Raw genomic sequence first — 13799 nt, 5'->3', positions numbered from 1 at the left:
GCGTTGTGCGAAAATTGTTTTGAGCCGAGGGGATAGACGGTGTGTATAGGAAGTGGAGAGAAGTGGGGCTGGGTAAGGTGAGGGATCTATATCTGGAAGAGGGGTTTGCCAGTATAGAGGAACTGAAAGAGAGGGTTTTACTCCAGAGAGAAAGTGAGTTCAGGTACCTGTAGGTCAGGGACTGCGCACAGAAGGTTTGGAAAGAGTGCCCCAGGCTTTAAAAATATATTTTTAAACAAGGACAGTCGGACGCATGCGGCCCAGGGGGTGGGTAGCTGCTGGTCTCAGTGGCCAGGGCTCCTGGCCACAGCGGCGGTATGGGTGCCGGCATGTGGTGCAGGCTGGGGGTTGGGCCACCCTCCGGTTTGGGGAGGGGGGGGGTCACGGGTATGGGGGTTGGTACCAGGGGCACGGTGCTTCCTCCACCCTGGCCACCTAGAGAGTCAGGAACTCTGTCCCTCGAAAGGCAGTGGAAACAGAGTCTTTGAATATTTTTAAGTTACAACTGAAGATATTATTTTTTCTTTCCTTTAATTTAAAAATACAATTTCCAATTAAGGGGCAATTTTAGCGTGGCCAACCCACCTACCCTGCACAACTTTGGGTCGTGGGGGTGAAACCCACGGGGAGAATGTGGAAACTCCACACGGACAGTGACCCAGAGCCGGGATCGGACCCGGGACCTCGGCGCCGTGAGGCAGCAGTGCTAACCACTGCGCTACCGTGCCACCGCTAAATTCTTCATTAACAAGGAGGTGAAAGGTTATCGGCGGCAGGAAGGAGGTCAGAGTCAGATCAGCCTTGAACTTAATGAACGGCGGAGCGGCGTCGGGGGGCTGAGTGACCTACTCCTGATCCCATACACTTGAACTGCTGTGGATTGACGGTTAGAGGTGCAGATGTGTTACACTCTGTATCATTTGTTCCAGAAGCTGTTTGCATGATGTTGCTGCCTTATTACTCAGTCTGTTATGTTCCACAGGTTGCTCCAGGGTGGCGATCACGCCAAGCGAGGCCAAGGGGTCGAGGAGCTCACGAGCTGGGGCAATGTCAGCATTTAACCCACCATTTGCACCTGGGCCGGCTCTATCACTGCCCCATGCTATAGACAGCCAGAGACACAGCTCAGCTGAGACAGGCAGTCCACCACAAGGTAACAACTACAAAGGTTTCTATTGATCTCCACTCCACCCCCTCACCCCAGGCAGTTGCTTCTTTGGGTTGTTCAGCATCCTGAATGTCTCTGGTCATCCCTGGTTCTCTGGGCATGTTCCGACTTCCTATTACCCTAGAGAGAACATGTGTACCCTTCCCATTTCTCTTTTGAACGCCCCCCACTTCTCTTCTGTAGCTTTCCCCACAAGTAACTCTTTTTTTGCAATTTGTCTATTTCTTCGTCCATAACAAGCTTACATTTTACCATATTGTGATCACTATCACCAAAATGCTCCCCACCAGCACATCAACCACCTGTCCGGCTTCATTCTCCAGAATTAGGTTCAGCACTGCTCCGTCCCTTGTTGGGGCCTCTACATATTGAGCCACAAAGTTCTCCGATATACATTTGAAGAACTCCACTCCATCTAAGTTCTTAACCCAGTGACATAGAACATAGAACAGTACAGCACAGAACAGGCCCTTCGGCCCTCGATGTTGTGCCGAGCAATGATCACCCTACCCAAACCCACGTATTCACCCTATACCCGTAACCCAAACCCCCCCCCTAACCTTACTTTTTAGGACACTACGGGCAATTTAGCATGGCCAATCCACCTAACCCGCACATCTTTGGACTGTGGGAGGAAACCGGAGCACCCGGAGGAAACCCACGCACACACGGGGAGGACGTGCAGACTCCGCACAGACAGTGACCCAGCCGGGAATCGAACCTGGGACCCTGGAGCTGTAAAGCATTTATGCTAACCACCATGCTACCGTGCTGCCCCAATCCCAATTAACGTTGGGAAAGTTGAAATCACCTAATTGGTGGGCAGCAAGGTAGCATAGTGGTTCGCACAATTGCTTCACAGCTCCAGGGTCCCAGGTTCGATTCCTGGCTTGGGTCACTGTCTGTGCGGAGTCTGCATGTTCTCCCCGTGTCTGTGTGGGTTTCCTCCGGGTGCTCCGGTTTACTCCCACAATCCAAAGATGTGCAGGTTAGCTGGATTGGCCATGCTAAATTGCCCTTTGTGTCCAAAATTGCCATTAGTGTTGGGTGGGGTTACTGGGTTATGGGGATAGGGTGGGGGTGTGGGCTTGGGTGGGGTGTTCTTTCCAAGAGCCGGTGCAGACTCGATGGGCTGAATGGCCTCCTTCTGCAGAATGTTTGAGGTGATGGCTAGCACGAGGGGACATAGCTTTAAATTGAGGGGAGATAGATATAGGACAGATGTCAGAGGTAGATTCTTTACTCAGAGAGTAGTAAGGGCATGGAATGCCCTGCCTGCAACAGTAGTGGACTCGCCAACTTTAAGGGCATTTAAATGGTCATTGGATAAACATATGGATGATAAGGGAATAGCGTAGATGGGCTTTAGAGTGGTTTCATAGATCGGCACAACATCGAGGGCCGAAGGGCCCGTACTGCGCTGTTATGTTCTATGTTCTGCACTGTAAATTCTATGAATAATTATCCGATTAGTATTTTTACACACCTCTGCAAATTGTTTCCCACTGACTATCTGGGGGTCTATAATAAACACCCAGCAATGTGGCTGCCCCTTTTTTGTTCCTAAGCACGACCCACAAAGCCTCATTTGATTACCCCCCCCCCCCCCCCCCCCCCAAAGATATCGTCTCTCCTTATCGCAGTAACTGAATCCTTAACTAAAAATGCAATGCCTCCTCCTCTTTTATCCTCTTCCCCCGTCTTGCCTGAAGATTCTATATCCTGGATGTTAAGCTGCCAATCCTGCCCCTCCCTCACCCACGTCTCCATGATGGGTACTATATCACCATTTCATGTGTCCATCCTCGCTCTCATCCGATTTACCTCTAATATCCCTGGAATTAAAGCAGAGACCAATCCAGCCTTACTTTCCTGAAACTTACTTACACTGTGTTCCCTCTGACTTGACTGCTTTTCTATGTTATACTGTGTCCCTATTCTGCAAACAGTCTGTGCCCCCTGCACTGCCAAATTAGTTTAAGCTCCTCCCAACAATACCAGCAAACCCGCCAGCAAGGATGTTAGTCTTGCTCTGGTTTAGATATAGACTGCCCTGCTTGTAATAATAATCTTTATTATTGTCACAAGTAGGCTTACATTAACACTGCAGTGAAGTTACTGTGAAAATCCCCTAGTCGCCACATTCCGGCGCCTGTTCGGGTACACTGAGGGAAAATTCAGAATGTCCAATTCACCTAACAGCACGTCTTTCAGGACTTGTGGGAGGAAACCGGAGCACCCGGAGGAAACCCACGGAGACACTGGGAGAATGTGCAGACTCCGCACAGACAGTGACCCAAACGGGAATCGAACTTGGGACCCTGGCGCTGTGAAGCAACAGTGCTACCCACCGTGCCGCCCACGGCGTACAGGTCCCACCTTCCCCAGAAACGGTCCTAGTGATCCAGGAATCTAAAACCCTCCCTCCTGCACCAACTCTTAAACCACACGTTCATCTGTGTTACTCTCCTATTTCTGTTCTTGCTAGCACGTGGCACAGGGAGTATTCCAGAGATTATAATCTGACAGGTCCTGCTTTTCAGTCTACTGTTTAATTCTCTGAATTCTTGATGCAAGACCTTTGACTGTGCTAAATTGCCTCTTAATTGGAAAAAATCTTTGTTTTAAAATTCCGTTACCATAGAATTCCTCCAGTGGAGAAGTAGGCCATTCAGCCCATTGAGTCTGCACCAACCCTCTGAAAGAGCAACCTACCTAAACCAACTACCCCGTCCTCACCCCATAACTCCATAACCTCACCTAACCTGCACATCCCTGGACACTCGGGGCGATTTAGCACGGCCAATCCACCTAACCTGCACATCCCTGGACATTCGGGGCGATTTAGCACAGCCAATCCACCTAACCTGCACATCCCTAGACACTAAGGGGCGATTTAGCACGGCCAATCCACCTAACCTGCCCATCCCTAGACACTAAGGGGCGATTTAGCACGGCCAATCCACCTAACCTGCACATCCCTAGACACTAAGGGGCGATTTAGCACGGCCAATCCACCTAACCTGCACATCCCTAGACACTAAGGGGCGATTTAGCACGGCCAATCCACCTAACCAGCACATCCCTAGACACTCGGGGCGATTTAGCACGGCCAATCCACCTAACCAGCACATCCCTAGACACTAAGGGGCGATTTAGCACGGCCAATCCACCTAACCAGCACATCCCTAGACACTCGGGGCGATTTAGCACGGCCAATCCACCTAACCAGCACATCCCTAGACACTAAGGGGCGATTTAGCACGGCCAATCCACCTAACCAGCACACATCTTTGAACTGTGAGAGGAAACCCACGCAGTCTTTGGGAGAACGTGCAAACTCCACACAGACTCGAGAGGCAGGAATTGAACCCTGGTAGCTGGTGCTATGTAAGAGAACATAGAATAACACAGCACAGAACAGGCCCTTCAGCCCTCGATGTTGTGCTGTGAGGCAGCAGTGCTAACCACCGTGCTGCCCCTTACCACCATGCCCACCCTTTGCCACCGTGCCTCTATTGTTTTGGCACTTTTGACCTGTGTCTTGCGGTTGTCAACCCTTCAGTCGGAGCGATCAGCCTCTCCCCATTGACTCTGCCTAAACCTTTCAGAATGCTGTTCCCCCGTCGTGTTGCTATCTATTCTCTTTCTGTCCTCTCCTCTCTGACGGTGCTGGATCATTTTGATTTTGTTCCTTTGGTTTAGCTGCAACTTGCCCAGTGTTGCCCCTCTCCAGGAGAAACCTCGACCTGAAGGAGTTTGAGGAGCAGCAGAGGGAACAGGTTGCTCAGCAAATCAAAGCGGAAAGAAGAAAGAAACTGAAGGTAAATAATAATGTTGCAGTGGATGCATCCGCTTGTCCTCCCTCGTCCGTGCCACGCTGCAGCAGGGTGCATGCTGGGCTTTCCCAGGGGGGCAGCATTGGGACCACTGCTTTACTCATCTTTATTAGTGACCTAAGCTCGAGTGGGCCAGGCACAATTTGAAAATTTGCTGATGACAGACGGTGGTATTATCACTGGATTAGTAATCCTGAGACCCAGGGAAATGGAGAGCCAGGTTTGAATCCCATCACAACAGGCATTGGAATTTGAATTTAAAAAACGAGGATGATGAAACCGTTGCCGATTGTTGTAAAAACCCATTTGGTTCACTAATGTCCTTCAGGGAAGGAAATCTGCCGTCCTTACCCGGTCTGGCCTACATGTGACTCCAGACCCACAGCGATGTGGTTGACTCTTCGCTGCCCCCGGAGATGTCTCAGCAAATCCCTCAAACTGCTAAAGGGTCTCAAAGGAATGAGAACCGCCCGGTATCGTCCCAATCACCATAAACGACAATGTCAAACCCAGCCCTGTCGACCCTGCAAAATCCTTCTCACCAGCATCTGGGGGCTTGTGCCAAAGTTGGGAGAGCTGTCTCACAGACTAGTCAAACAACAGCCTGACATAGTCACACTCACACAATCATACCTTACAGACAATGTCCCCCAGACACCACTATCACCATTCCTGGGTATGTCCTGTCTCACCGGCAGGACAGACCCAGCAGAGGGGGCAGCACAGTGGGATATAGTCAGGAAGGAGCTGCCCTGGGAGTCCTCAACATCGACTCTGGACCCCATGCAGTCTCATGGCTTCAGGTTAAACATGGGCAAGGAAACCTCCTGCTGATTGCCACGTACCGCCCACCATCAGCTGATCAATCAGTTACTCCTCCATGTGACATAGAATATAGAACAAAAAGTGCAGAAGGAGGCCATTCGGCCCATCGAGTCTGCACCGACCCACTTAAGCCCTCACTTCCACCCTATCCCAATAACCCCATCTAACCTTTTTTGGACACCAAGGGCAATTTGAAATGAAATGAAATGAAAATTGCTTATTGTAACAAGTAGGCTTCAAATGAAGTTACTGTGAAAAGCCCCTAGTCGCCACATTCCGGCGCCTGTTCGGGGAGGCTGTGTCCACCTAACCTGCACGTCTTTGGGCTGTGGGAGGAAACCGGAGTTCCCGGAGGAAACCCACGCAGACACGGGGATAACATGTTGGTTTAGGGGCTGGTTTAGCTCACTGGGCTAAATCGCTGGCTTTTAAAGCAGGCCAGCAGCACGGTTCGATTCCCGTACCAGCCTCCCCGGACAGGCGCGGGAATGTGGCGACTAGGGGCTTTTCACAGTAACTTCATTGAAGCATACTCGTGACAATAAGCGATTTTCATTTTTGTTTCATTTCATTTCACATGCAGACTCCACACAGACAGTGCCTTTCGACGCCAGGGCAATCAAACCTGGGACCCTGGCGCTGTGAAGCCAGGTGCTATCCATTGTGCTACCATGCTGCCTTGTTGTCAAGAGATGATAGTTAGATCCTCTCTTGTAGGAGATGGCCATTGCCTGGCACTTGTGTGGTGTGAATGTAACTTGCCACTTGTCAGTCCCAAGCCTGGATATTGTCCAGGTCTTGCTGCATTTGGACACGGGCTGCTTCATTATCTAAGGAGTCGTGAATTGTGCTCAATATTGTGCAGTCATCCACAAACATCCCCACACCTGACCTCATGATGGAAGGGAGGTCATTGATGAAGCAGCTGAAGATGGTTGGGCTGAGGACACTACCCTGAGGGCCTCCTGCAGTGATGTCCTGGAGCTGAGATGATTGATCTCCAACCACCACAACCATTTTCCTTTGTGCCGGGAATGACTCCAACCAGCAGAGAGTTTTCCCCCCGATTTCCATTGACACCATTTTGCTGGGGCTCCTTGATGCTATACTCTGTCAAATGCTGCCTTGATATCTCGGGATCTCACTTCGGGATGGGATTGAGGAGCTGACTTGGGGGTGGGATTGAGGAGTTTACCCGAGGGTGGGATGGAGGAGTTGACCTGAGGGTGGGATTGAGGAGCTGATTTCGGGGTGGGATTGAGTGTTTACCTGAGGGTGGGATTGAGGAGCTGATCTCGGGGTGGGATTGAGGAGTATACCCGAGGGTGGGATTGAGGAGTTTACCCGAGGGTGGGATTGAGGAGCTGACCTGGGGGTGGGATTGAGGAGCTGACCTGGGGGTGGGATTGAGGAGTTTACCCGAGGGTGGGATTGAGGCGTTTACCCGAGGGTGGGATTGAGGCGTTTACCCGAGGGTGGGATTGAGGAGTTGATCTCGGGGTGGGATTGAGGAGTTGACCTCGTGGTGGGATTGAGGAGTTTACCCGAGGGTGGGATTGAGGAGTTTACCCGAGGGTGGGATTGAGGAGCTGACCTCGGGGTGGGATTGAGGATCTGACCTCGGGGTGGGATTGAGGAGTTTACCCGAGGGTGGGATTGAGGAGTTTACCCGAGGGTGGGATTGAGGAGCTGACCTGGGGGTGGGATTGAGGAGCTGACCTGGGGGTGGGATTGAGGAGCTGATCTCGGGGTGGGATTGAGGAGCTGACCTCGGGGTGGGATTGAGGAGCTGACCTGGGGGTGGGATTGAGGAGCTGACCTCGGGGTGGGATTGAGGAGCTGATCTCGGGGTGGGATTGAGGAGTTTACCCGAGGGTGGCATTGAGGAGCTGACCTCGGGGTGGGAATGAGGCGTTTACCCGAGGGTGGGATTGAGGAGTTTACCCGAGGGTGGGATTGAGGAGCTGACCTCGGGGTGGGATTGAGGAGTTTACCCGAGGGTGGGATTGAGGAGCTGACCTCGGGGTGGGATTGAGGAGTTTACCCGAGGGAGGGATTGAGGAGCTGACCTCGGGGTGGGATTGAGGAGTTTACCCGAGGGTGGGATTGAGGAGTTTACCCGAGGGTGGGATTGAGGAGCTGACCTCGGGGTGGGGTTGAGGAGCTGACCTCGGGGTGGGATTGAGGAGTTTACCCGAGGGTGGGATTGAGGAGCTGACCTCGGGGTGGGATTGAGGAGTTTACCGGAGGGTGGGATTGAGGAGTTTACCCGAGGGTGGGATTGAGGAGCTGACCTCGGGGTGGGATTGAGGAGTTTACTCGGGGGTGGGATTGAGGAGCTGACCTGGGGGTGGGATTGAGGAGCTGACCTGGGCGTGGGATTGAGGAGCTGACCTGGGGGTGGGATTGAGGAGCTGACCTCGGGGTGGGATTGAGGAGTTTACCCGAGGGTGGGATTGAGGAGTTTACCCGAGGGTGGGATTGAGGAGTTTACCCGAGGGTGGGATTGAGGAGCTGACCTCGGGGTGGGATTGATGAGCTGACCTGGGGGTGGGATTGAGGAGCTGACCTGGGGGTGGGATTGAGGAGCTGACCTCGGGGTGGGATTGAGGAGTTTACCCGAGGGTGGGATTGAGGAGTTTACCCGAGGGTGGGATTGAGGAGTTTACCTGAGGGTGGGATTGAGGAGCTGACCTCGGGGTGGGATTGAGGAGTTTACCTGAGGGTGGGATTGAGGAGTTTACCTGAGGGTGAGGGGGTGAAGCGTTATTGAGGGTTTTTGGATAACCAGTGTGTTTAATTTGCTGCCTTTAGGATCATGAATTAGCGTTGAAGAGAATAGCTGACGATCGTGAAAATCTGAAAGCAAAATTGACTCCAGCTTGCCAGCCTGACCCCCCTCCACAGGGTCAGAAGTTAGGGGGCAAAGTTCAAACTGCAGTGGGAAACCATTGCCTACTTATGGTGAGTTTTCTACATCTGGGTTCATTTACCACGTGTAGCTCCTTTTTAAAAAAAAATAATTTTTATTAAGGTTTTCACAAAATATACACAACTAAACAATATTAACAGAATAACCATGGTAAAAACCCAAGAACAACACCCCCCCCCCCCTACAAAAGTAACTACTAAATCGAAAACAAAAAAAGCAAACAACAGAAAGGAAAGAGATAACACCCGCCACATCCCACAAACCCATATACATAATTCTCCCTCCCCCCAAACCCAATCCCCCCCCCCCGGTTGCTGCTGCTGCCGGCCGATTTCCCTACCGTTCCGCCAGGAAGTCCAGGAAAGGCTGCCACCACCTAAAGAACCCTTGTACCGACCCTCTCAGGGCAAATTTCACCTTCTCCAATTTGATGAACCCCGCCATATCATTGATCCAGGCCTCCACGCTTGGGGGCCTCGCATCCTTCCATTGGAGCAAGATCCTCCGCCGGGCTACTAGGGACGCAAAGGCCAGAACACCGGCCTCTTTTGCCTGCTGCACTCCCGGCTCCACTGCAACCCCAAAAATTGCGAGTCCCCAGCCTGACTTGATCCTGCATCCCACCACCCTCGACACCGTCCTTGCTACTCCCTTCCAAAACTCCCCCAGCGCTGGGCACGCCCAATTCATATGGGTGTGGTTCGCTGGGCTCCCCGAGCACCTAGCACACCTGTCCTCTCCCCCGAAAAACCTGCTCATCCTCGTCCCGGTCATGTGGGCCCTATGCAGCACCTTGAACTGTATGAGGCTAAGCCTCGCTCAGGAAGAGGAGGAATTCACTCTCTCCAGGGCATCCACCCACGTCCCCTCCTCAATCTCCTCACCCAGCTCCTCTTCCCATTTACCCTTCAGCTCCTCCACCGAGGCCTCGTCTACCTCCTGCATTACGCGGTGTATGTCCAAAATCCTCCCTCCTCCAACCCACACCCCCGAGAGCACCCTGTCCCGTACCCCACGTGGGGGCAACAAGGGGAACCCCTCCACCTGCCGCCTGGCAAACGCCCCAACCTGCATGTACCTGAACATGTTCCCTGAGGGAACCCAAACTTTCCCTCTAACTCCCCCAAGCTCGCGAACCTCCCATCCACAAACAGGTCCCTCAACCTCCTAATACCTACCCTATGCCAGCCCAGAAACCCACCATCGATGCTCCCTGGAACAAACCGGTGGTTCCCCCGTATCGGGGACTCCACCTCCCCCCTGTGGCGTCTCCATTGCCCCCAAATTTGAGGGTAGCCGCCACCACTGGGCTCGTGGTATACCTTGTTGGAGGGAGCGGCAACGGCGCCGTTACCAGCGCCTCCAGGCTCGTGTCCACACAGGACGCCATCTCCATCCTCTTCCATGCTGCCCATTACCCACTTACGCACCATCGCTGCGTTGGCAGCCCAATAGTACCCACAGAGGTTGGGCAGCGCCAGCCCCCCCCTATCCCTGCCCCGTTCCAGGAACACTCTTCTCACCCTCGGAGTCCCGTGCGCCCACACAAATCCCGTAATACTCCTGTTAACTCTCCTAAAAAAGGTCTCCGGGATAAGGATTGGAAGGCACTGGAACAGGAACAAAAACCTCGGGAGCACCGTCATCTTGACGGACTGCACCCTCCCCGCCAGTGACAGCGGTAACATATCCCACCTTTTGAACTCCTCCTCCATTTGCTCCACCAACCTTGTGAGGTTGAGCTTGTGCAGGGCCCCCCAGCTCCCAGCCACCTGGACTCCTAGGTACCTGAAGCTCCTTCCTGCCTGCTTCAGTGGGAGCCTACCAATCCCCTTCTCCTGATTCCCCGGGTGCACCACGAACAACTCGCTCTTGCCCAGGTTGAGCTTATACCCAGAGAAGCCCCCAAATTCCGTGAGAATCCTCATCACCTCCGGCATCACCCCCACCGGGTCCGCCACATACAGCAACAGGTCGTCCGCATAAAGCGACACTCGATGCTCCTCCCCACCCCGCACCAGGCCCCTCCAGTTCCCCGACTCCCTCAGCACCATGGCCAGGGGCTCAATTGCCAACGCAAAGAGCAAGGGCTAAGATCTTTGCCAGCAGCTTGGCGTCTACATTTAGCAGCGAGATCGGCCTATATGACCCGCACTGCAGAGGGTCCTTGTCCCGCTTAAGGATCAAGGAAATCAGCGCCTGTGACATAGTTGGTGGCAAAGCCCCCCCCTCCCTTGCCTCGTTAAAGGTCCGGACCAACAGGGGGCCCAACAGGTCCGCATACATTTTATAAAATTCCGCCGGAAACCCATCCGGCCCCGGCGCCTTCCCCGACTGCATGCTCCCTATCCCTTTAACCAGCTCCTCCAGCTCAATCAGCGCCCCCAGTCCCTCCACCTGCCCCTCCTCCACCTTCGGAAATCGCAGCTTGTCCAAGAAGCGCCCCATTTCCTCCCCCCTCCATCGGGGGTTCAGACCGATACAGTTCCCCATAAAAATCCCTAAAGATCCCATTAACGTCTATCCCCCTCCGCACCACCTTCCCACCTCTATCCGTCACTCCCCTAATCTCCCTGGCCGCGTCTCGCTTTCGGAGCTGGTGTGCCAGCATCCTGCTCACCTTCTCCCCATATTCATACACCGCCCCCTGTGCTTTCCTCCACTGAGCTTCCGCCTTTCTGGTGGTCAGTAGATCGAATCTGGCCTGAAGGCTACGCCGCTCCCCCAGCAATCCCTCCTCCGGAGCCTCCGCATATCTCCTATCCACCCTCACCATCTCCCCTACCAATCTCTCCCTCTGCTCCCCCCTCTCCTTATGGGTTCGGATGGAGATCAATTCCCCTCTAATCACCGCCTTCAATGCCTCCCAGACCGTCCCCACTCGGACCTCCCCGTTATCGTTGGCCTCAAGGTACCTCTCGATACACCCCCGAACCCTCCTGCCCACCTCCTCGTCTGCCAGCAGCCTCACCTCCAAGCGCCAGAGCGGACGCTGGTCCCTCTCCTCCCCCAGCCCGAGGTCCACCCAGTGCAGGGCATGATCCGAAATGGCAATGGCAGAGTATTCAGCATCCTCCACCCTCGAAACCAGCCCCCTGCTCAGGACAAAAAAAATCAATCCTAGAATAGGCCTTGTGCACGTGGGAGAAAAACGAGTACTCCCTGGCCCTTGGCCTCGCAAACCTCCAAGGATCCACCCCTCCCATCTGATCCATAAACCCCCTCAACACCTTAGCCGCCGCCGGCCTCCTACCCGTCCGGGACTTGGATCGATCCAATGGGGGATCCAGCACCGTGTTGAAGTCTCCCCCCCCCCCCCCCCCCCATGATCAGGCCCCCCACCTCCAGGTCCGGAATGTGGCCCAACATACGCCGCATGAACCCCGCATCGTCCCAGTTTGGGGCGTAAACATTCACCAACACCACCTGCTCCCCCTGCAGCTTACCACTCACCATCACATACCTCCCGCCACTGTCAGCCACCACCTTCAACGCCTCAAACGACACCCTCTTTCCCACCAGGATCGCCACCCCCCGATTCTTCTCATCCAGCCCTGAATGAAATACTTGGCCCACCCATCCCTTCCTCAGTTGAACCTGGTCCGCCACCTTCAGGTGCGTCTCTTGGAGCATAGCCACATCCGCCTTCAGCCCCTTCAAGTGCGTAAACACCCGGGCCCGCTTGACCGGCCCTTTCAGCCCCCTCACATTCCAGGTCATCAGCCGGATCAGAGGGCTCCCAGCCCCTCTCCCCTGCCGATTAGCCATAACCCACCCCCTGCCCGCCACTGGCCAACGCCCCCCACTCGGCCTGTTCCTCACAGCGGCAACTCTTCTTTCCCCCCCCCCCCCCCCCCTGCATACTCCAGCTCCTTCCTGGCCATTCCAGCAGCAACCCGGTACCCCCCCCCCAAGGCTAGGACCCCTCCTAGCCGCGCCCCTCCCTCCATAGCACTCCCGTGAGCCAGCTAACTTCTGCTGACCCCGGCGACTCCCGCCACACCTCCGACCCCTTCCCACGTGGGACTACTCCTCCTCCTTCGTGCCCATCAACTGGCCCTCCTCCCCCCCCCGCCCGCTCTTGCATGGGAAAATAACAACCAGCAAAGGCCCGCGCTTCTCAGCCCCGGCCCTGCCCCCATCATCCCACAGCGAGGGAAACCAGAGGAAAGCCCGTGCTTTCGCCCTGCCCAACCCCGCCTCCTCTAGGGCAACTCCCATTGCCGGTCCCCACCACCAGCTCCCCGCACTCCCCGTTTACCTCCCTGCCCGAACTCGTCCACCAGACCCCTACAAAAAGACATAAAGACATCGCCCCACCCACCCTAAAGCCAACACACATCCTGCATGAAACAGAGAACCGGCTTGGGCCTCCTGGCCAGTATTCTGTGGGCCCCCTCCAGCTCCAGGGGCCCCTGGAAGGACCCAGCTCCCATCAGCGAGTTCAACATAACGACCACATAGGCCGCCAGGTCCGATCCCTCCAGCCCCTCCGTGAGGCCCAGGATCCGCAAATTCTTCCGCCTCGACCGGTTGTCCTCGAACCGTTCCTGCCACTTTTTATGGAGCGCCTCGTGCATCTCCACCTTCCCCGCGACGGCCGCGGCCTCATCCTCCCTTTCGGAGGCCTGCTGCTGCAGCTCCCGGATCGCGGCCCCCTGGGCTGTCTGAGTCTCCAGCAGCTTACCGGTGGTAGCCTTCAGCAACTCCACCTTAAGCTCCTGGAAGCAGCGCAGAAGAGTCTCCTGCTGTTCCTGAGCCCACTGCCTCCACTCCTCGAGGGCTCCGCCGGCTGCCATTTTGTTTCCCTTCCCCCGCTTTTCCAGGGGCGCTGCCACCGCTTTTCTGCTCACCCCACTCCTGGTCCGGACCATAGAACCCTGGGGATCTACTGCAGTCCCCTTCCCACGTCGGGATTCGTCGAAAAAGCTCCGTGGGGGGCCCTGAAAAGAGCCCCAAAGTCCGTTTCTAGCGGGAGCTGCCGAACGTGCGGCTTAGCTCCGCATAGCCGCAACCGGACGTCGTGTAGCTCCTT

The 13799-nt window shown here is 54.8% G+C and overlaps 1 protein-coding gene across 1 annotated transcript in view; it reads left to right on the top strand.

The window, feature by feature from the left end:
* The first annotated feature begins 962 nt into the window (after window positions 1-962).
* si:ch73-173p19.1 overlaps window positions 963-13799 on the top strand; it is a 36410-nt gene continuing 23573 nt past the window's right edge. The window contains exons 1-3 of the mRNA XM_038808522.1: window positions 963-1153; window positions 4874-4992; window positions 8647-8796. Of these exons, the coding sequence (XP_038664450.1) occupies window positions 1048-1153; window positions 4874-4992; window positions 8647-8796 (375 nt within the window). The 5' untranslated portion in view covers window positions 963-1047. The remainder of the gene's footprint in view (window positions 1154-4873; window positions 4993-8646; window positions 8797-13799) is intronic.

This window comes from Scyliorhinus canicula, chromosome 10 (assembly GCF_902713615.1).
Source record: "Scyliorhinus canicula chromosome 10, sScyCan1.1, whole genome shotgun sequence".
NCBI lineage: Eukaryota > Metazoa > Chordata > Chondrichthyes > Carcharhiniformes > Scyliorhinidae > Scyliorhinus > Scyliorhinus canicula.
Note: the sequence above shows the minus strand (reverse complement) of the source record. Positions and strands in the feature narration are given on the sequence as shown.